The sequence below is a fragment of the Ictidomys tridecemlineatus genome, chromosome 2 (genome assembly GCF_052094955.1).
Source record: "Ictidomys tridecemlineatus isolate mIctTri1 chromosome 2, mIctTri1.hap1, whole genome shotgun sequence".
Classification (NCBI taxonomy): Eukaryota; Metazoa; Chordata; class Mammalia; order Rodentia; family Sciuridae; genus Ictidomys; species Ictidomys tridecemlineatus.
The window spans coordinates 152,812,652-152,834,959 of NC_135478.1; the positions used below are offsets into that span (position 1 = coordinate 152,812,652).

The 22,308-nt window shown below is 37.9% G+C and overlaps 1 protein-coding gene across 1 annotated transcript in view; it reads right to left on the reverse strand.

The window, feature by feature from the left end:
- Dnah11 (dynein axonemal heavy chain 11) overlaps window positions 1-22,308 on the reverse strand; it is a 310,480-nt gene that overhangs the window by 245,242 nt on the left and 42,930 nt on the right. The window contains exons 13-22 of the mRNA XM_021728753.3: window positions 21,377-21,481; window positions 20,839-21,231; window positions 13,561-13,893; window positions 13,099-13,353; window positions 12,842-13,011; window positions 12,406-12,628; window positions 8,013-8,129; window positions 7,818-7,904; window positions 2,483-2,641; window positions 1,467-1,550 (exon numbers count right to left, since the gene is read on the reverse strand). Of these exons, the coding sequence (XP_021584428.2) occupies window positions 1,467-1,550; window positions 2,483-2,641; window positions 7,818-7,904; window positions 8,013-8,129; window positions 12,406-12,628; window positions 12,842-13,011; window positions 13,099-13,353; window positions 13,561-13,893; window positions 20,839-21,231; window positions 21,377-21,481 (1,926 nt within the window). The remainder of the gene's footprint in view (window positions 1-1,466; window positions 1,551-2,482; window positions 2,642-7,817; window positions 7,905-8,012; window positions 8,130-12,405; window positions 12,629-12,841; window positions 13,012-13,098; window positions 13,354-13,560; window positions 13,894-20,838; window positions 21,232-21,376; window positions 21,482-22,308) is intronic.

Consider the following 22,308-nt stretch of genomic DNA (forward strand, 5'->3'; position numbering starts at 1 on the left):
TAATAAGCACAAAATGAGGTTGTCAATCGGATCCCAGAGACAACCCTTTTCCAATATCTGAATTGTTCAAGTGGTAGCCTTGCAATGTGGTTATCCTTATCTTTTGCATGGAACTTAAATCTTCACTGGTTTTGAGATGTGTCAAATAGGGACTTTGACAGTCAAGTCCTCTTGCATCATGGAATAACACCAGCAATTGTGAATAAGAAAACCCTCAACAAATCAACTGGATTTTAGTACAGAGCAAAGGACAATGCAATTGTCTAAAATAAAGATCTGCAGTTGAAAGTGGGGATTAAATTGTCACCGTGCTGAGATCACCAAGGGTACAGAATGAGGTACCATGATCCCCTAACAAACACAAAAGTAAAAACATTCTAAGTAGGGTCTTTGGTACTGGAATAATAGGGGAGAGCAAACTGGGCAGAACTGGTAGTGGCTGAGCATAAGACTAAGTAAGTCAGGGGCAAAAATATTCTGGGATGAGTAGAAAGAACAAGGCCCTCACTTTTTTTTTTTTTTTTTTTTTAAGCTGGGTTCTTGCTGAGCTGCCCAGGCTGATCATGAACTTCTGAGCTCAAAGAATCCTCCTGCTTCAGTCTCCTGAGTGAGTATCTGGGACTACAGGCAAATGCCACCACATATGCCAGGCCCTGCCTTTTTAAGTTGTTTTGTGAGGGAGGAGGGGGGGATACTGGGGATTGAACCCAGGAGCACTTTACCACATTCTCAGTCCTTTTGATTTTTTTTAATTTTTATTTTGAGAGAGGGTCTTACTAAGTTGATGAGAGCCCAGCTTACTTGCTGAGGCTGACCTTAAATTTATAACCCTCCTGCCTCCCAGTTGCTGGGATTATAGTTGAGCACCACTGCACCAGGCCCCTTGCCATTTTTAACTTTATCCAAAGTTCTATGCTCTTCAGAGGGCATATGGTTATGGGAAGTATTAGGCCACTACAATCAAATAAGCTAAGTTTTGTAAACACTGAACCTCCCTAAGACACTAGACTAACCATGGCAAGGATGAGAATACTCCATGGAAATCTAGATGTGGCCTCCTCCTACTAGATGTCCCAAATTCCAGAACCAAAAGTTATCTTTTTTCAGTTACAAAATGCACATGGTAACTAAGGAAGGAAATCAAGGACTTAATCCCCAAACTAACCCCTTATCCCTGATACTCTCAATCTTCCTCTCTGTTTAGACAACCATAGGAAGCTCATGATGATAGCTGTTTCTCATAAATTCATTACCCCTAATATGCTTTCATCAACTCATTCACAGAAAGGCAGGCTTGATTAGAAGTGCAACTGACTAAAAGTGGAAAAAAAAATACTATCTGATATCATTCTATTTGAAGTAAATAAGGACATGTAGCCCAGCACACCAGATTCTAGGTTAGGGAAGATGGAAGGAGGTGGTGCCGAGAAAGATAAATTGTTGTAATAGACAGTTATGGAACTTGCCTTGGCAAACCTTCTGAGCTCTACATCCATCTGTTCCACATTAATCTGTCTCCACTGGGTTTTAGTCCAATTATCAATGCTTCTCTGAAAATGCACAAGCAGATAAAAGTGTCAACAACATTTGGTGAAAGCAAGTCTCCACAGCAAAATATATAAACTGATGATACACAGTGACTCTATCATCCAGTAGAAAGATGATTTTTTAAATATTAACTGCACTTGTCAAAACTTCCCTATCACCAAAACAAAAAAGCTATCAGAACATGTCAAGCTTGAGGCTAAAACATTATATTAATTTTTAGTAGCAATTATAAATTCCATATATGCACAGTCATTATCACTTAATCCTGTGTACTCTATATTGATAAGTATATTATTAAATAACAGGTTTCTATAATCCTACATGAAACAAAATCAGCTTTCACAAGAAAATCTTTATCCATTATAAAACAAAACTCTCATTAAGCTTTTATTGATCATATTTTCTATCTTAATATATTTCTATTTGGCTTGCAACTAACAAGAAAATTTTTTCAAGTACATTTTGCAATATGCCTAGTTCCCTAGAACTTAAGTTTGAACTTAAGTTTTTAACTTAACCACACTCAAATTAACTTTGTTTTTAATTACAGTCTTTTTTATATGCACTCACATATAAAACATGGTCTTATACATTAGTTTATATGCACAGGTGACTGTGTATATGTAACAAATACTTATACATTAATTTTTATTTATACTCTATATAATCCCCCAAAAGGATCTGAGTCACTAAGCTCATTACAAAGTTTCATCCTATACTAAAGACAAAAACAACTGACATTCAGGGAAACAGCTTCTACTATCAGAGATGCATAAACACTAACTCTCAGGGTGGGAGATAAAATCTAATGTGTACTTATTTTTTAAAAAATGTGAAATCCAAACAAAATGATATAGACACTAACAACTGCACAAGTATACAAAAGAATTTTTGAAAGGAAAAAAAAAGCATGCTTTGCAAAAGCACATCTTACTCTAACATAAATAATGACATCCCAGAGTCCCTTGAGCAATTTTATTTCTTTGCGACACTGCTTCATTTGTCTGTACTCTGGAAGAGCCACTTCAAAAAGACGAGCAGAATCTTGCATCTGCACCATTTCTTCTTCTAAGGCCTCAAGCTCCTGATTTGCCTAAGGAGAAAACAAAACAAAACAAAAAACACCTGCACACAAAGTGCTCGAGAGAGAGAAACCACACTGTCCTGTAGCTCTGGTTACTTCACTATTTCAAACTTTGATATTGGCCAAATTCTATTGTTATAAAACTATGTGCACATACAAATATGTAACAAAGCCCATCATTATGCACGACCATAATAAATGTGAAAAAAACTGATTTTTGAAAAGAAAATTCCAAAAATATTTTTGCAGTATTATTATTGGTAAAATGTAGAAATTTTTCAGCTAGCAGATTCACAGCTACTTAAAAAGTGAAAGTTAATAAGTTCAACAATGTTACCAATACTTTCCTTATACACATTTCAGCAAATTTGCTATGGCATAGGATTTCAATGGAAACAATTGATTTTCATTGTACAGCTGGGGGCTCTGCTAGTTAAAGCATAAAAGGTTATGCTTTAGAAATTTCCATGTAAGAATAAATTGGCTTTATATAATCACTTAGTTAAAAATAAAAACTATGATTTTAAAATTACCCTAAACATTATTAGGTAATATTAATGGCACTCAGGAGAATCATAAATAAAGCACAGGAGCTTAAAAACACAATCCAATATAAAAATTTCTCCTTATGATCAAACTCTCCAAGGTTCACCTACCACCTCATCTATGTGGAAAAGTTTACATTTTTCCTCAAATATAAGCTGGCTCATTTTTTTTTCTTACTCAATGAGTCATCTTTTAATTTTAATTTTCTATTAACAAATTAATGTATTTTCATGGTGGAAGTTGGAGATGTACAGAAGAACTTTTAAGGCAGAAAAGCCATTCCCAGGGTTGGTCTCTGGTTCTGGTTCCATTTCTGTGACTCTCCAGTCTGTAGCCCAGCTGCTCTTTATTAAGTGTAGACATTCAACTTGGTTAGTAGCTTTGCAAAGAAGGAGTGACTTTGTTTTTTACTTTACACTTCCTCTCATTCTCTTCTCAATATTAAACAATTATATTACTTTGGTTCATTTTTAACTTTGAAAAACAATACTTTGCTGGGAAATGAGATTGATCAAATTATGCCATGTGTGCCAGGAGTGGTGGCACACGTCTATGATCCCAGAGGCTCAGGAGATTGAAGTAGGAGGATCACAAGTTCAAAGCCAGCCTCAGCAACTTAGGGAAACTCTTTCTCCACGTAAAATATTTTTAAACAAAAGGGTGTCAGGGCTGGGGATACAACTCAGTAGTTAACTGCTCCTGGGTTCAGTCCCAGTTACCAAAAAAAATTGTGCATAATGTGTATAATATGGCATAGTGAAACCCACTATCATATTATTATAATGCACCAATTTTTTTAAAAAAAATACTTAATCCTTTTGTGTACCATTAGCTTTCAACTCTTTAAATTGACAAAAACTTATGTACAACATATTTTAAAATATGTATACAGTGTGACATGACTCAATAAAGCTAATTAACATGTATTACCTCACATCTTTTGGTGGCAAGAGCGCTTAAAATCTACTTTTTAAAAAATGGATAACAATGTTTTCATACCATTCCAATATTTATTAGATTTCCTACTGGATCTACTTTATTAGGGATTTTCAAAATACAATACACGGTTATTGACTACATTCACCAGGCTGTTCAATACATTAATGCCTTGGTATCTGTTGGGACTGGTTTCAGAAACAACAGGAATGCCAAAGTCCACAGATGCTCAAGTCCCTCAAATAAAATGGTGTAGTGTTTGCTTATAACACGCATCCTCCCATATACTTTAAATGATTCCTAGACAAATTAAAATACCTAATATAAATAGCTATATTGTCTAGGTGACAAGAACAAAAAGTCTGTATTATTCAGTATAGATGAATTATTTTTCCAAAATATTTTTCATTTGCAGTAGTTGAATCTGAAGATATAGAATATATAGCTATGGAGGGCTCATTGTACATCAGTCGAACTTATTTCTTCTAATTGAACTTTGGTATCCTTTGACCAAGCATACAAAGCTTCTGTCTCCCCAACCTCAATTCTGCCTATTAAAGTTTCAACTAGGAAAATGAAAAATATAAGAACTCTGCTTTTGTTTTCACAAGCTATACCTTTATAAACAAGAAATGGAATTTTTTAAAAAATATTATGAAAAATTTCATGCACATAAAAAGATTTGTGTATATGTTTATATGGATCCCATCCAGTTTAGGAAATGTTATTATCTTAGCCTCCTGAGTTACTGGGATTGTAGTCAACCCAAATTTTCTGATTTTTCTGTTTCTTGTTGCTAATTAAACCACTAAAACCTAAATTTTTGTCTCCTGATTTTCACTACATATGTAGGTATTACAAAGTGCTAAAAAGTTAAAGATTTTGATATTATATAGCTTTATTCTTCCAAAGACATGTCAATTTTTTTTTCTGTTTTTGGTACTGGGAATTGTACCCAAGGGCACTTAACCTCTGACCCATATCCCCAGGTCTTTATATATTTTGGGACAGGATCTTACTAAGCTGCACAGGGTGTCACTAAGTTGCTAAGGCTGATTTTGAACTCATGTCCTCCTGCATCAGTCTCCTGAGCCACTTGAATTACAAGTATGAGCCACCACATCCAGCTGCTCAATTAATATTTTTGAGGAACACGTATCTATTCATGACGATGAGAGTGAAGTTCACTAATTTCTAGTACTGTATAGTACTATAACATGCAAAAATATTTATTCTACTTATAATGGTTGTTTGGCCTTCTATTTCACTAGTGGTAGTAGGCTTTTTCACAGTCCCTGGTGTATAAAGTTTGATGAATAGTCTGTTATCTTTTAATGGTTTAAAATGTCTTCCAAGAGCCTCTATCATGAATGAAAGTTGAATGATATTCAAAGAGTTTGGCACTTCTTGAGACAATAACTTGATTTTCTCTTCAAAATGTATAATGCAATATATCACATTAGTTGATTTTCTAATGTTAAGTTTTCTTAGAATCAACTTAAGTTGGTATAATTTGATTGTTTTGTTTAGGATATGTACATAAGACTGATCTACAATTTTTCCTTTCTCATTCCTTTTATGAAATTTATAGATGCTTCATAGAATAGCTTCATAGAATAAATAAATAGTATTTATTCTTCTGGTTTGTGGAATCACATGAATGAGAAGTGGTTCTTCAAAACTTCCTAGAATTCTACAATCTTTGTTGGAAGATTTTTTTTTTTGAACTATTGGTTGTTTGTCTTGTTTTACTACTGGTTAATTTTTAGTAATTTTATGACTATTCAGAATCATTACTTGAGATAATTTTAATAAATTATTTCAAAAATTATGTTCACTTTATATTCAGTTTTAATTATGTTACATGAATTTTTGAATTTCTGTTCTTTCTATATGCTATTAGTCCCTATTTTATCCTAGAGACTATTATTTCTTTTTCCTACTTTGCTCAGTCCACCAGGGGTTTGCCAATATAATTAGACTTTTCTGATAATGATGTTTGGCTTTGTTGATTCTTTTCTGGAGGTACTTGCACTAGAAATTATTTTAGTGACAAATTTCAGTTTTGTTTATCCAAAGTATACTTATTTTTCTCATTATTGAAATATACTTTCATTTGGCAGAATTTGAAAGCTACCATCCAGTGCCTTTCAGTTTCCATTGTTCCTGATGAGAGGTATACTATCAACACAATCATTTCTGACAGGTGACCTATCTTTTCTATCTGGCTTCTTTCACAATCTTATCTTTGCCTTTGATAACAATCTCATGCCTTTGGTGGAGTCTAATTAGATAAATATTAGACATGTATACTGAACAATCACACCAAGAAAATGACTTGAAGAAAAAGTTGTTCCAGTCCTAGTATATTTAAAGTATCCTTCTATATATTCTGTACCTATAAGAATAAGCATCTCTGACTTTTAAACATGTAACTTTATGCTGTTGTGGTATAGAAAAGAAACGGTAAGATTCAATTCACTGTTATAAATATTTACATATAGCACTTTTGTTAATCAAGTAAAAAATAATTCCTCATCCACAATCTGTTCAGACCATCTACAATCCAGATACAATCTTAACAACAACAACAAAACTTTATTATCACATTCTAACTTCTTCCCTTTCAATTAACATACTAACCAATTTTCTTCAGCCAAGTAAAAAAGACCTTTTGCTATAGAATGGTGTTTTCTGAGTTAAAAGCAATTAAATTAAAATCAAAATTTGGAAATAGATAACAATTGTGTCAACCAGGACACCAGTATAAGGGGACAGACTAGCTCCAGCATTAGGTCAAACAGGGTGACAATCAGAATGGAGAATTCAGAGTCCCAGCTCCTCCTTCTAAACCCAAGTTCTTTCCTCATTTGGACCACTGGGATATGTTTTTAGAGGAAAAGAACAGTGTAATTGCTCAATGAAAGTTTAAAATGCCTTTCTAAGCCTTCTATGAATTATTCACCATTCTAGATTAGTTGCCCACTGTATTCATTCTTAGACTAGACTATAATATTCAACAATATTCATGTTCAAAGTCATGAATACATATGAACTTTCCCATGCTTGAAAGTTATGACATGTGGGGCTGGGGTTGTAGCTCAGAAGTAGAGTGCTTGCCCAGCATGTGTGGAGCACTGGGTTCAATCCTCAACACCTCATAAAAATAAATAAATAAAATAAAGGTCTATAGACAACTAAAAAAAATTTTTTTAAAATATCACATGTGAAGTAATATGATGACTAGAATTTGATGCTTTTTATTTAGAAAGCAAGAATTTTAATCCTATGTTAGTCATTTGGTAACTCTGTAATCTCCAACAAGTTACTTAATTATAACATTTGATTCTTTATCTGAAATTGGAAAAGTAATAGAAGCTGTATCAGAGATGCTGTGAGAACTAAAATGTAATATGAAGTGAAATATGTTTAACAAAATTCTTGACATGTAATAAGTACTCAAAAGAAGTAGCATTAGTTTTCACTTTCACTAATGATTATTTTGATGATGGTGGTGGTATTTGGAGACATGATTTAAAACATAATTTACTCGGATAAATCTGCTTGCAACTGGATTTTAAACAGTCCTCAATTTCCATAACTAATATCAAAGATAAGGCAAAACATAGCAGTATCTCAGTGTCTAAACATATCTTGTAAGTAGCTAGTACAATGCATATAAGACATTTGAGATCTATATTACCTGATCGAGCACTGTGTATGGATTTTCGGCATTAAAGCCAAGAGGGGCGTAGCTTTGGAATCTCTCTCTGAACTCTGCCTGCTTTTCCTGATCAGAACCAAAAACAACAACAAAAGTGATTCTCAAGTAGCTTCAATTATCCTTGGAAAGTCTTTCTTAGAAAACAAGCAAACAAAACTTTGGTAATTATCTTACATCAAACAAAATACATTTCTTCCGTATCAGAGTGACCTCTGCATTTTGGAGATGTGAGACTTCATGTCTGACTGTTGCTGCGATCTTTTTGGTTATTTGCCATCTTTCAGGTAATTCCTACAAAAACAAAGGTGTGGAAGGGGAATTTACTTCAATTCCTAAAAACAATTTAACCCTATAGGATTAAGTAATTTTTTTTTTTACTCTAACCCAAGAAATCTTTTCATTCTTTCATATAGGGTTTACAAGAAAAAAAAAAAAGTAAAGAAAAAGGAAAGAAAAAAATAAAGAGAAAGAAAGCAACTAAAAGCCCCAGAGCCGGGGATGAAATGCAGGCTGATCCACTGCCATGTCTGGGTTTGTATCTTCCAAGCATGTGCCAGAGTTGTTCTCATCTCAGAATCAGTGGAAATCTTTTCAAAATAAAGACAAATCCTCAAATTGTTTTGCTGTTATGGGAATAAAATCAAAGTGCTCTGGAAATTACTTTGCTAATCTCTAACAACTAGAAATGGAAGCCAGCCACATTTAGCAATTTAGCAAATAAAAAAGATGCTTTCAATCTGGCGGGGCAAAGATGGCAATGTGAATTAATGTCAGCCTCCACTTTCCTCTGCCTCCCAAGGCTCTGCAGGTACCCTTTTCTTGAGGAAGAGTTACTGTTGAAGTTGGTTTACTTACAATGACTAGGATTTTTGAAGGAGAAGAGACAAAAAGGAAGGTTCATTCCTATTTAATTTTTTAACAAAAGCAATAAATAGATACCAGCTCAACTCTGCTCTCCTTGCCTATAATGCAAATAGGTCAAAAACAAGTTATTTTCTTTAAAGAGCCGGGTGCATAATTACCACTGAAAAGCATTCCTTGTGTCTAGACTAACAAAGTATTGTATCTCTGGGCCATCTCCCAGGACAATGAACTGGTTTGGTCATAGAAAAACAAAGTTATGGATGTGTCCCATAGTGATGGGGTGAGGGGTCAACAACTACTTCTTTCCCTGAACTGCAAAACTCAAAGGTCCTACAGACTATTTTGTAATCTTCAATAAATATTGGATGAATGATTCAGTAACTGCCACTTATGAAGAGTGCACTAAATATAAATAGTTTTGTGTTGTGGAGAGGGTGCTTCAAAAGAAAAATACCTTCTTTGACTTAAACTGTTACATAACCTGAGCAAGATGCACACACAGTAACTATTCTACAGCTCAGAATACGTTAACTTCCACTAGGAGACCAACAGGTCGTGGCATCAGTACAATTAGGAGACGATATGGTGCCATGACAGGAATACCAAACTAACTCAAGAGACCAGCACTGAAGCCACTGCCTTTTCACCTTGTGTTTCCTCTCAGCAAACCCTGCATCCTCAGCTATGCAGACTCACATTTTCCATTTCCAGTTCCACTCTACGGAACCTAAATATCCTGTGGAGTCCCTTCAAAAGCCTTGGCTAAGAAGCGAAGGAGAAGTCACATCAGGAGGCTCAGGACCCTTAGCCTTCCTCCAACACAGCAGATTTGCTTTATGTTTGGGGATTCCAAAGTAGATTTCACCTGATGGAAATAAATTTTCTTAAAAATTAAAACATCAGATATCTCCAAAGTCTAACTTATAAGGATTCAATCAAGGAGGTGATGTTGAATCTGAGGCTCCAAGAAATAACTGACTTCAAGAGGCAGAGATTACGTGAGATCCTTTGAGGTACAACCACCAAAGCAGGATGGAGATAAAGTGGGCTCTGTGGGAGCAGGAGGACTCAGAGGCCAGGGACAGTGGATTAAGAAGCAAAGAGAACTGAATTAAAATGGGAATCACAGGAATGGAAAGGGGGCAACAGACTGAAAAGAGGCTGCACCCACAGACCACATGGTTGGGGGTAAATGTTCATTTTTTTTTTAATTTGTATATGCCTGTAGAGTGCTTTACAATTCTCATTGCACATACAGAGCACAATTTTTCATATCTCTGGTTGTATACCAAGCATATTCATAGAAATTTGTATCTTCATACAAGTACTTTGTACAATGATGTTCATCACATTCCACTACCAATTATAACCCCATGCCCCCTCCCTTCCCCTCCAACCCCTCTATCCTATCTAGAGTTTATCTATTCCTCCCATGCTCCCCTTCCCTACCCTACTATGAATCGGCCTCCTTATCAGAGAAAACTAAATGTTCATTCTTGACTTTGAGGAGATAATGCTTAAATTTCACATCTAAGGCTTTTTTATTTAAAGCACAGAATTAGGCATAGATAAGTCTTTGAAAAAATACAATGATACCCATGATAATGATGGAGAAACAAAATAACTGTTACAATTTGCTTTAACTAAAATAAAATTGGGGCCCTGTTACTCTCCATGTGCAACTTTAATCACATTATTCTTCCTCACCAGCCTACATTGTGTCCTGCTTTCTAAATACTGAGAAGTCTAATATGTTTAATACCAGAACCTAGAGAAGTGAGCCAAATTTTATAATACACAATTCTGGAGGCCATGGCTAAAATCCCTCACTTCCATGACTTATTTTATGACTGGCTTCTGTATGAATTATCTCAAGGTCCAAGACCCGACTCAAAGAATATCCAAATCTTTCTTCAAAGAAGAAATATTTATAGTTGGTGCTACTCTGTCATCTCTCAGTCATGTGATGTATCTACCTGTCCACAACTTCTCCTCTCACTCCATGTCATAACAGGACTATCTGCACTAAGGATAGTTTCATGCTCGAGTAGAATTTAATAATTCATACATAGTAATTCTCTATAATCAAGAGAGCACTTATAAATATACTGTTGCATTTAATCCTCACAACACAGAATGAGGGATATGAAACAGCCCAGCTGCTGTGAAAATCAGTTTGGCAGTTCCTCAAAAAGTTAAACCACCATAAGACCCAGCAATTCTGTCTTGAAGTATACACCAAAAAGAATTGAAAACAGGTACTCAAGCAAACACTTAAGCACCAATGTTCAGAGCAGCATTTGTTACAATTGCAAAAAGATGGAAACAACCCAAATGTCCATCAACAGATAATTGGGTATGTAAACTGAATTATAAGCAAACAATAGAATATCATCCAGCTATAAAAAGGAATGAATATCAGTATATGCTACAAGGTAAACGAACTTTGAAAACATTACATCAGGAAAAAGAAGCAAACAAAATAGATCATGTGTTATATAATTCAATTTGTCGCAAATGTCCAGAGTAAGTAAATCCATGGACACAGAACAAGACTGGCCAAGGGAAGAGGAGGGGAATAGGGAGCAACAACTAATGGATACAGAGTGACAACTAACAGATACAGAGTGACAACTAATGGATACAGAGTTTCTTTTTGGGGTGAAAAAAATATTTTGTAACTAGATACAAGCAGTGGTTGTACAACATTAGGAACATACTAAATGCCACTGGTTGTATACTTTAACATGTTGCTCTTATGTGGATTTCATCAATAAAAAACAAAACAGAAAGTGAGAAATTAGTATAGTATAGACAAACCAAAACATTTAATGAATCACAAGGAATAGTCTACCAAATAGGAAGCATGCTCTGTAATGTTAACTGCTGTGTCCGAGCAAGCCGGTGAGATGGACTAGTACGTTCTTAAAAACAAATATCAATCTTATTTTGTGCTCTGATAACTAAATAGGCTGAGCTGGAATCCAATGAAAGCTTTTTGATTTATGTGTCCACTTGATCACATTTGCAAGGTTAAATGTAAGCCCAGCCTGGAAGTCCCCTCCACCCCCACCATCCACAGAACTTCAATGTGGGCAGGAGAACAGAGCCTCAATTGTGAGATTTTTGTTCACGATTTCAATTATAATTAAAAAGACTTTGTTCATCATTTGGCACCAGAAGCCACTGAATCTTTCCAGAGCACAGAAAATACGAGGATAGCATAGAAATCTGTCTGGGAAACAGTGATTTCTCCATCCAAACCAGGCTTTATTTATTTATTCATTCTTTACTAGCAAGTCCACGAAATGTTTCCAGGCCTAGAACACTTCTGAGCTGACAGGCAGTTTTGAATGAGGAAGACTGTGGGTCTATTTCACATGTGTGAATCATGGTGAACCTGGGACTCCCAAGAACAACTGAGAGGCTCTCTCCAACCCAAATGCCTTCCATCAGTGAGGCACAGGGACATAGTGAGTCTTCTGCCTTGAAACACCGATAGCTAAGTGCTGGATGACTTCACTGCCTGTGTGACCTTCAAAAAGTTCATGTCTCAGCTTCAGATTTCTAACCTAAAAAAAAACAACCACCTAAAAAAATAATAGTATGAACTGTTACAAGGATGTCACAGGGCACACGTGAAGCACTGGTGGCAAGAGATGCTCCATGTAGGTACCTGTGAGTATTTAGCCTCCACACTCACCTCCAGCTGAACATAGACTTGTTCTGGCATCTTCTGGCCATAGCTTTCCAGGAGTGTGATGGTTTCTTTCAGAGGTTCGAAGAGTTCATCAGTGGCTCTCTGCCGGCTTCTTACAGCCAGAAGGTGGCCCATGATGTCAACTAACCCCTCGTGATCGCCTTCACTCAGTTGTCTCTGAAGTCCGCCATCTGTCACCTTCATGAATCCTTGCAGCTCATTCAGACTATTAAATACATACAGAAAAATTCATTAAAACATTTAGCAGCATAAGACTTTTAATTGGATCTTATTTTCATTGTGCACTTGATTAAACATTACTCATTATTTCTATTATGAGATCAGCAGTATCAATGGTCTTAAAATCAATCTCAATTAGAAAGCAATCAACCAAGAAAAAAAACTGGTCTAACTTCAACTATCAAAATATAAAGGCTACCTGTCAATGACAAATCTCAAAAGATGCTCCTGAAACATCCAGCTCCACTTCTTAATCACATTTAGTAAGCTCACTTTGAAAGGTCTCATGTCCACCTTGAACCAACTATTAAACACTCTGAAGTCATCAAACTTGCTCATCTGAACATACAAAGCTTCATAAATATCAATCTACAGATAAGAAAAAAACAAAAATAATTACAACAGCTCCCTTAGAAAGCCAATTAACTACAACATAAGCGAGGGGGTTTCTCTTGCCTGTTCTTTGAATTGTTCAAGAGTTGGTGGTTGTTCGGGGATTTCTTCATTGGCATGAGCATCCATTTCCTCGGTTACTGCAGTATGGCCATATTGGAGAAAATGCTTCATAAACTCGGCTCGGTCATCCACCCAGAGGTATGCATAGGTCTCCAGGGAGTTTCTGAAATCCAAGACTTTGCTGATGACATCTGCCACTCTATTCATTATCTCCCACCTGACCTCCGCCAGGCCTAACATATTATCCATATCATTCTAAAGGAGAAGAAAAACCAAGCACAGAGTCAAGTGAACCTTGATGCCAATTATATGCAATACAACATAGCAGAGGTAATTTTTCAAAGGGAGAGTAGATTTCAATCTAAAAAATTAAGTTTTACCAACTTCTTTCCTTGTGATTCCCACTACCCTAGTTTATTTCTGAACCGTTAATGGAAAAAGCTAAGACCCACTTTCAAATACCTGATAATTGGTGATTTCCAGATGTGCTGCTACTCTCTCCATCTGGGCAGACATTCTAAAACTGTTGCACAGCATTTCTTCTACGAGATCATAGAAGCCATCCCCAGCCTCTCTCTCCAAAGAAGGTTTAAACACAATCTCAGGGGGTGTTAAGATCATTTGTACTTGGAAAAACGGTGCAGGTTTTGGTTGTTTCTCGGTATTTGTCAGAAAGAAGTCTAAGTCACACATTATTGCCTGGAAAAAGCCTTCCACCACCATGTCATCGATGAATTCTACATAGATTTTCCAGGTATCCAGAGAAGGATCGACTTTGAAGAGCTTCCTGTTTTCCTAGCAACAGACAAGCATTAATAGATGACTATTAACAGCAATGAAAATAAAAAGCTTTCTGTTTTAGTGGCTTTTTAAGGAAAGGAGTGCATTTCACAGGAAAATCCAAACACTGGGTTGCAGACGTTAAGCCAGATGGCAAAGACCCGAGCAGGATTTTATGACACTGAGTTCAAGTACTATGTACATTCAAAAGTCATTCTTTAAAGAAAAAAAAAAAAATCAATGTGAAGATTGCTATCTTCTGATACAGACAGGAAACACACAAGTTTCCCAGTGAATGCTACAAGTATTGGATCTGGGCTCTAGTTCCCACTGTGTCCCTAATTCAACATGGGCCTGGACGTGGCCTTGCCTGAAAGGAAATGGTTTCTCATACTGGTCCCTTTAAGAAGGCTGTTCTGGGATATCTGAAGATAAGTCAGGGAAGGGATGAGCCCATTCTTTTTATTTTTCTTTAATATCTTTGTTTATTTATTTATTTTTTATGTGGTGCTGGGGATTGAACCCAGTGCCTCATGCATGTGAGGCAAGTGCTCAACCACTGAGCTACAGCCCCAGCCCTGAGCCTATTCTTGAAGACTCACAGCATCCTTATTATTTGAAGTCCATGGAATTTGGTTTAGCGCAATCATAGCCAAACTTTATTCAAACACAGAGAATATGTCCTTTTTTTTTCTTTTTTCTTTTTTTTTTTTTTTCAAAATATCTATGTGCAACTCAGCTTGGGAAATGCTGGACTGGAAAGTCTCAGCTCCTTGTGGGCTTCCAAAATGTGGCCTTCTTTCATCCCTGCATTTCCAGAGAGTGTGGGCAAAATAATGGATGGGCCAGTGAAGCAAAATAGGACCAGAAGACAGAGAGGTAGCTAAGGACAGCTGCGATTGGGCATATCATGAGCTAGGCATAGAGGCAACTGTGTGAAAAGGTCAGGTGGGTGAGAAGGCTGATTCCAGAGAAACTATCTTCGTGGCAAAGTCTGCCTAGTTTACACAGGACAGACAGCAGTTGCCAAGGCAGAAACTGGAGCACAGAGAAAAAATGATACTGGAACAAGAGCTGATTGTGAGGTAAACTATACTCTCTGCCATCTTTGATTATCTTTATTGTGGCTACATGACCCAGGATATAAGGTGTATGCTCTGTGCAAGAATCACAATGATAGAGCCGAATCCAATTCCTGATAAGGCAGTGCAGGAAAGAGAATCCTAGGGGTGTATTGCCCCAAATTTAAGATCTACTACCCTTGAGGATGCTGTATAGTCTGACTCACACTCCTTCAGTTGCACATTACACATCTTGAGAAGCTATACATAGCAGCCCAGTTCCTTAGTAGGCAGTAGAAAGAAAAGGCATAGATCTTAGAGCAAAAGATAAGAAACAATCCCTCAAAAGCACCGTGTTCAGTCTCACTCATTCTGAAGATAGGAAAACAGACCTATAACACACTGTCACTCTCGTAGAAAAGAAGTTAGCAGCTGAGCTAGGACTAGAAACCAGTCCTCAGGGTAGGCCTCTTGTGACACATCACACATGCCTTTTCATACCTAGAGAGGTGGTTTACATCACTGGTGGCATTTACAGGAAATGTATTTTCACATATTAGGGTAAAGGGAAAAGAAAGAAGAAAGAGGAAAGTCACCAAATGGTCACTTAGGTCCCTTCCAGACCACTCTTCCAAGATTCTGCCCTTTCTTTTCTCTCTGTACCTGGAAAGATTTTTGTCTTTCTCCAAATGAAATCAGGGACATCACACAAGCCAGAGGATATAGCACGGAGTCTGAGCCAGCCACGTCCGCACAATCCTGCTGTTTCCCAGCCCCAGTCCTCACCAGCGCCCCAGCACTGGCTTCAGTCACATGCTGACAAGTCAAGCGTGCAGGGTAGGGACTCTCGAAAGACATAATGTATGGGAACGAACACTGAACTTCTGTTGGAAGTTGGCTTATATTCCCTGAAATCATAAGCTCTCCCCAGTTCTGTGAATGGGGATGGTGATTTCAAAGCTGCTTGGTTTTTGACTTAAAGAAAAAGGAGAACCCATTTATTAGTTTCTAAATTCCAACTTCATTCTCTGAACAGGCTCTGCAAAACCTTGTCTTACGTTTCTAGTCATGTCTTGTGTGGGCCATACTTTCAATGCATTTAAATGGGGATTGAAAGTCTTAATGGTTTAAAACCCCTACACTACAGTTAGGAGAGTACTTTAAAACAATTATTATATAGAATATATAACAGAAATTGTAATCCATTATCTGTCCTCCATGAGACAAATTCTCATGTATCAACAGTTTATAGGACTGACCTAAAAATCACATAATGATTCATAGCAACCCAAGGAATGACTGGAATACCCAATGGCAGGGCTTAATTATGACACTGCTAAGAAAAAAAAATTCCAGATATATACCTTCTTCACGTGTTAGGACACCCCATAATCCTCTGATGGCCACTCAAGCCTTGGAGTACCAGAGGGAATGGGACCTCACCTACTCTTTGATTGTAGACTTCCAGTCCCCAGATTATGATGGAATAAATTTCTGTCATTTTAAAAGCCCCATTTGTGTTGCTTTGTTTTAGCAGCTGCAAGATGCTAATACAGACCGTGATCAGAGATGGCAGAGACAAAGCCTGTCCTGGCAAGCTGTCAAGAGTGTGAACAATCAGAACTTAGATGTTTCAGACAAACTTGGAATTTGATACATATATGCACCATAGACATCAAGTGTACCACATCGTACCGTGTGGTAAGAAAATCTACAAAACGCTTCTTTCACTTAGCTTCCTGGATGCCACCCTCCTGGTTCTCCTCTGCTGTATGTCCCACTGCCCCTTTTCCTGCACTTCTGGCAGCCCCTAATCCAGTCTCTCAAAGGGAGAACAGTACCCTGGCCAACTGTCCTCCATTTTCTTCCATGACTTAGCTGCGCTCATGTTCTCAGTGATCTCTTCTACTGGCTTAACTCTCATAGCCAGCCACTCCTCTTTCATTTGTATTTCCAGAGTGGACCTCTACCCCAACTCCAGCCTCGTAAATCTAATTACATGACCAGCTCTTCTGCTTGATGGAGGAGCACCCCAAACTCGTATGTAAAACTGAAATCCTGATCTCCCTACCCAGCTCCTCTCATAGCCTTTCTTCTCTGAATATACTGCAACTTCCTCTTGATCAGAAATGGAACCTTCGATGTCTCTTTCTTTACCTTCCACTTCCATCTTGTTAGGATATTGTTCCACTTCATACAAAATATCTCCAGAATTCAGCTGCTTCTCACATTTCCACTGCTACTACCCTGGTCCAGGCACTGTCATCTGTTACGATGGGTATGAACGTTGTGTCCTCCCAAATTCATGTGCTGAAATCCTAGACCCCAAGGTGGTGGAAATAGGAGATGGGGCTGGGGAAGTGATTAGGTCACAAGGGCAGAGCCTTCATGAAAAGGAATAGTGCTTTTATAAGACAGGCTTGAGGTCACAGTGAGAAGATGGCAGTTTACATTCTGGAGGGGAGGCTCTCCCCAGAAGCTGACCAGGCTGACACCTGGATCTCCAGAACTGGGAGAAATAAACATCTATTGTTTTCAAGCTGCTCAGTTTAAGGTCTTTTGTTATAGCAGCTCAGTTACACTAGGATAGCTAAATTATAGCTAGAGCAACCTACTAGGTCTCACCATTTCTTCCCTCACGTCCCTACAGTCTCAACATAACAACCAGAAAGCCTGTGGAAACCCAAGTCATGTTGTATTTACTCCTCTTGTGAAATGTATCAGGGGCACCCTGTGGACTGCAGGATAAAGACCAGATTCTGCTTTACCTGATCACCCTCTACTTTGCTCCCTCTGTTCCCACTACTCTCACCTCCCTGGTCTACCTTCAGCCTGGCCAAGGAGCTCCTGCCAAGCAGCCATCACCTTTGCCTTAACACTCTGCTCAAATGCTCACTTGGCTGACTCGACAGCCTTCAAGTCTTTGTCAAAGCCCTACCTTCTCATGGCAGTCTACCCTGATCCTGTTTAAAATGTACCCTCGACTCCACACTCCAGAATTCCCTTGCCCTGCTCAAACTTTATCTTTTAATCTACAGCACTTGCTGCTTCTCATCATCTCTCGTCTTTTCTAATCTGGATTCCATTCTCTCTCTTCCATCACTAGACTTTCATCTCCATGAAAGCAAGGATCTTTGTCAGTTCTGTTCACTGATATATCTCAGAAACCAAGAATGTTGCTGGGCACACAGGAGGCGCACAGCAAATATGTCTTGAATGTGTGAATGACAGGCTGCTAAAGATGTGTTCGATGATGGATGGGTCACACAATTTCCAGCAGGGACACTATAATCCATTGTTTTCCAGCTGAGAGGTAGCCTAGAGACAAGGACCTTCACTTCCTACATGGAAAAATTTAAGCCCTGTTTCTAGTAGACACAAGACTGAAAACTCTGGCTTCCAGCTTTTGGAAGGGCACTTTCATCACACTGATGGCTACAGGATAGAGAAGCCAAGGGAAAAGGTTCACCTACTCTGCTCAAGGACAATGACTGTTTTTGAGGACTATGCCTATTTAGATTCTATATGACAAGATGCTTGGGAGAAATAAAGAATACACTTTTATTTTTGTCCCTTTTTCTTAAGAAATAAGAACAATAAGAATTCAACTTACCCACATTCCCATTTCCAGCTCTGCCCACCTATAAGACATGTGCCTATTGAATACCTGACTACAAATAAATGTTCCATGCTTCTACCTAAAGCCAATATCTATATGTATTTGTTAGATTACATTCCCACAATGATGTACCAAGAATGTTTTGATTCATCCCAATTGACATAGGAACATCAGCCAATATTAAAAATGAAATTCTAACCCTGACGTACATGTCCTAAGTACCATCCAGTTTTTAGTATGCCCCACAACAATCTGTTAAGAGTTCACTGGATGTGTTTATTCCCATTTCTCCCATCCCCTCCTTAGTCTACTCCAATCAGGCTTCCACTCTGCCATTCCACCAAGTCAAGGTCATCAGTAACTTCTAATCTGCCCCATCTGACACTCAACCTCTGCCCTATTTTTGGATCCTAAGCTGGGATGGGACAGAGCTGAACTCTTCCCCTTCCAAATGTAATTTCCAGGCTACCATTCTCTTTTTGGAAGGATCTTCCTCATCCTTCTGACCTCAAGGAGTCCTTTAAGACTAGCCCTTGGATCTCTATTCCATTGACAATCTCCTGGGTAACCTCATCTAACTCCATGTCTTAAATATCATATATGTGCTCACAATTCTTAATTCTAGGTTACTCATCTAGGCTCGGTCCTTGAACACAACATACATTGGCAACATCAGCCAACTCAAAATCTCTGCTGGGACAAACATCTCTGACATATCCAAAGCCCAGTCCTGTTTCTTCCTACAAAACATGTTCCACCAGTCTTCCCCATATTATCATGAGAAAGTTCATTTGCCCAGCTACTCAGAACAAAAACACTGAAATCATCCTTGATCTCTCTCTTCTCCTACTCAATGACTCATCCTTGATTTCTCTCTTCTCCCACCCTGATCCAAAGTATCTTATTCCTCACCTGGATTATAAGAGTAAGCTCCTAATAGTCTGTCTGCACTTCCTTGCTCACCTTTGGCTTACAGACAAAGCCTCTGAGCAAGAAAATCTGGCAGTTGTTTCTAGACTAAAATCCAGAATCCTCAGAATGGCCTGCCTCACACTTGGGGTATGCTCTTAGCTCTGTGGAATCTCATCCCCTACTACCATTCCCACCCCCCCACCCCCGCCCCTGACACACACACACATTCTGCATTGGTCATGCTGGCTCTCAAACTGATCCTTGGACCGGATAGACTGCTTCATCTAAAAGGTTCCTGGACTTTCACTACTAGAATCCCGTTTTCCTGATACCCAATGCACTTTACCCCTTTATGGTTTTCTGCAGCCCAACATTTCTGCTTTATTTTTCATCACTGTTCCTATTACAACTGACATGTTTATTATGCACTTGTTATTTTCTCTTGCTATCTTCCCAACTAGAGTGTAAATTCCATGAGACAGGGGCTGGGTTTTGCTTGTTACTGTGCCCCCACCTCCTACCTTATTTTGGTAAAATAGTGCCTATTACACACCTGTAATCCCAGCAGCTTGGGAGATTGAGGCAGGAGGATTGTGAATTTAAATGAAGCCTCAGCAATTTAGTGAGGCCCTAGTCAACTTAGTGAGACCTTGTTTTAAAATAAAATATAAAAAGGGCTGGGAATGTGGCTCAGTGGTTAATTGTTCCTGGGTTCAATCTCCAATACCAAAAAGAAAAATAGCATCTGTTACTATTTTAAAACTCAAATATCTGTTAAAAGGACAGTAATTCTGCTGCCTTTGTTAGATGGCTCAGAGGGTTACAGGAGATGATATCAACAAGGTTTCTGACACCTAAGAGGTGTTCCACACTGGTGGGAACTATTAATAGCAACCAGGAATGTAGGTGCAATCCTGTCAAAGATAAGGATTCCACCTCCAACCTTTCTGTTTGATCAACACATCTCACATTCTAATCTCTTCCCTCAGGAATATGAGTAGTGAGGACTACAGTAATCACAGACAAGCCGCACAAATTCTTCCACTGTAACTGCTTCACATGGCCATTCATAAAGCTCCTTCAGGCTCAATAAAAGCATCCTGCACAGTGCCTGCTAATATAATCCCAGCAACTCTGAAGGCTGAGGCAGGAGGATTGCAACTTAGTAAGACTCTGTCTCAAAAATTGAAAAAAGGGCTAGAGATGTAGCTCAATGGTAAAATGCCCTGGATTCAATCCCCAGTGTCAGGAAAAAGAAAAAAAAAAAAAGGAAAAAGAAGTCTATATTATCAGGTTAAGTATATTTGCTCTTCTCTAAAGTAATTGAAAAATAAAATCAGTAACTTTTGAAACTTTCAAAGCAATTACCTCTACCAAGTTGTGTATCTTGGAGCCATCTTCTTGGATTAACTTGTATTTTTTAGCAAACAGATCACCCTTGTCCTCCAAACTCAAGGCAGCCTCTCTTCTGTGCTCCCTCCTGGGCAGCAGCGGACACTCGGCCCAGGCCCTCATCATCTGCTGTACCACCTGCAGATTGTTCTGTGTGTGTTCAACCCTGCGCTCCAGCTCCGCAGTGGCTGCCTGCACCTTCTCCATGTAGCTCCAGCAGTCATGCTGCCATGTCAGCCACGTCACAGCTGCCTCCAGTTGCTCATCAATAGCTCCCAGCTCTTCTTCAATCAGAGGGTACTCAACTTCTAGAAGAGTCTGCTTCAGCTTATTATACCCTTGTACAAGAAGTTCAAGGTTTCCAATGTACTGAATAAAGAATACCCAAAACAAAAAAGGTCAAATATGTTCACTCTTTTCTCTCCTTGAAGCATCAAAATGTCTTAGGTCTAGATGCTAATAATTAAAATTACTTTCAATTAAAAAAAATGCCCTATTGCCCCCAAACACAAACCTTTAAAATAGTGTTCCTTTTTTGGAAGATTTCAAGTGCTGAATCTGGTATGTCCGATTTCTTCATCATCAAAAGGTATTTCACCTCTCTCAACACAGCTACCAGCTATTCAAACAGCGGCAAGGATTATTGCATATTTTAAGAATATCATTCTATTTCAACACAAGTTTGACTTGAAGTACTTAAAATTTCATCCAATGGTTATTGCATTTCCAAATCATCAAGATCGAATTTTGTTTCATGTTTTTTAAAACCAAAAAAATCATGCATTCCATAACCTAGTAGAGGATTACAGTCTCTACCGTGTTTATAGCACATATCAGTTTTTTTTTTTTAGTTAAAACTTCATCATGAAAGTTAAGATATGGGGAATCCACATGCCATACGAAATGGCCTGTCATGCTTTTGGTGGACAGTAGCATATTTTGTCATAATTTCTTTCAGAGGGAAAATATTTTGTATATTTTGGGGAAGTCTATGGTAATTCACGCTATCCCTAAAACACTTCAAGAAACCTGTCTCTGTAAGCTATTTTATGAAATCTCAAAGTAGAAATAATCCTCTGTCCTCTAGATCAAATACCGAGTTCTGAGTTTCACTCATAAAATAAAAGTAAAGCTACTTTAAAAAAATTATTTGTTCTTTTCAGTTATGACAGTAGGATGTATTTTGACATATCATACGTAATGTACAACCACAAGAATGTTTTCTTATGTGAGCATAGGAAAGTTATGTCCAATTCATTCTGTCTTTCCTATTCCTCTCCACACTTCTTTCCCTTCATTCCCCTGTGTCTAAATCCAATGAACTTCTCCACATTGTGTTAGTAGCCACATATCAGTACATTCAGCCTTTGGAAAATAATACTATTCTTTGCATATATTTTAGGGAAACAAAACATAACTAGAACATGGAGCATGTAATATTAACTC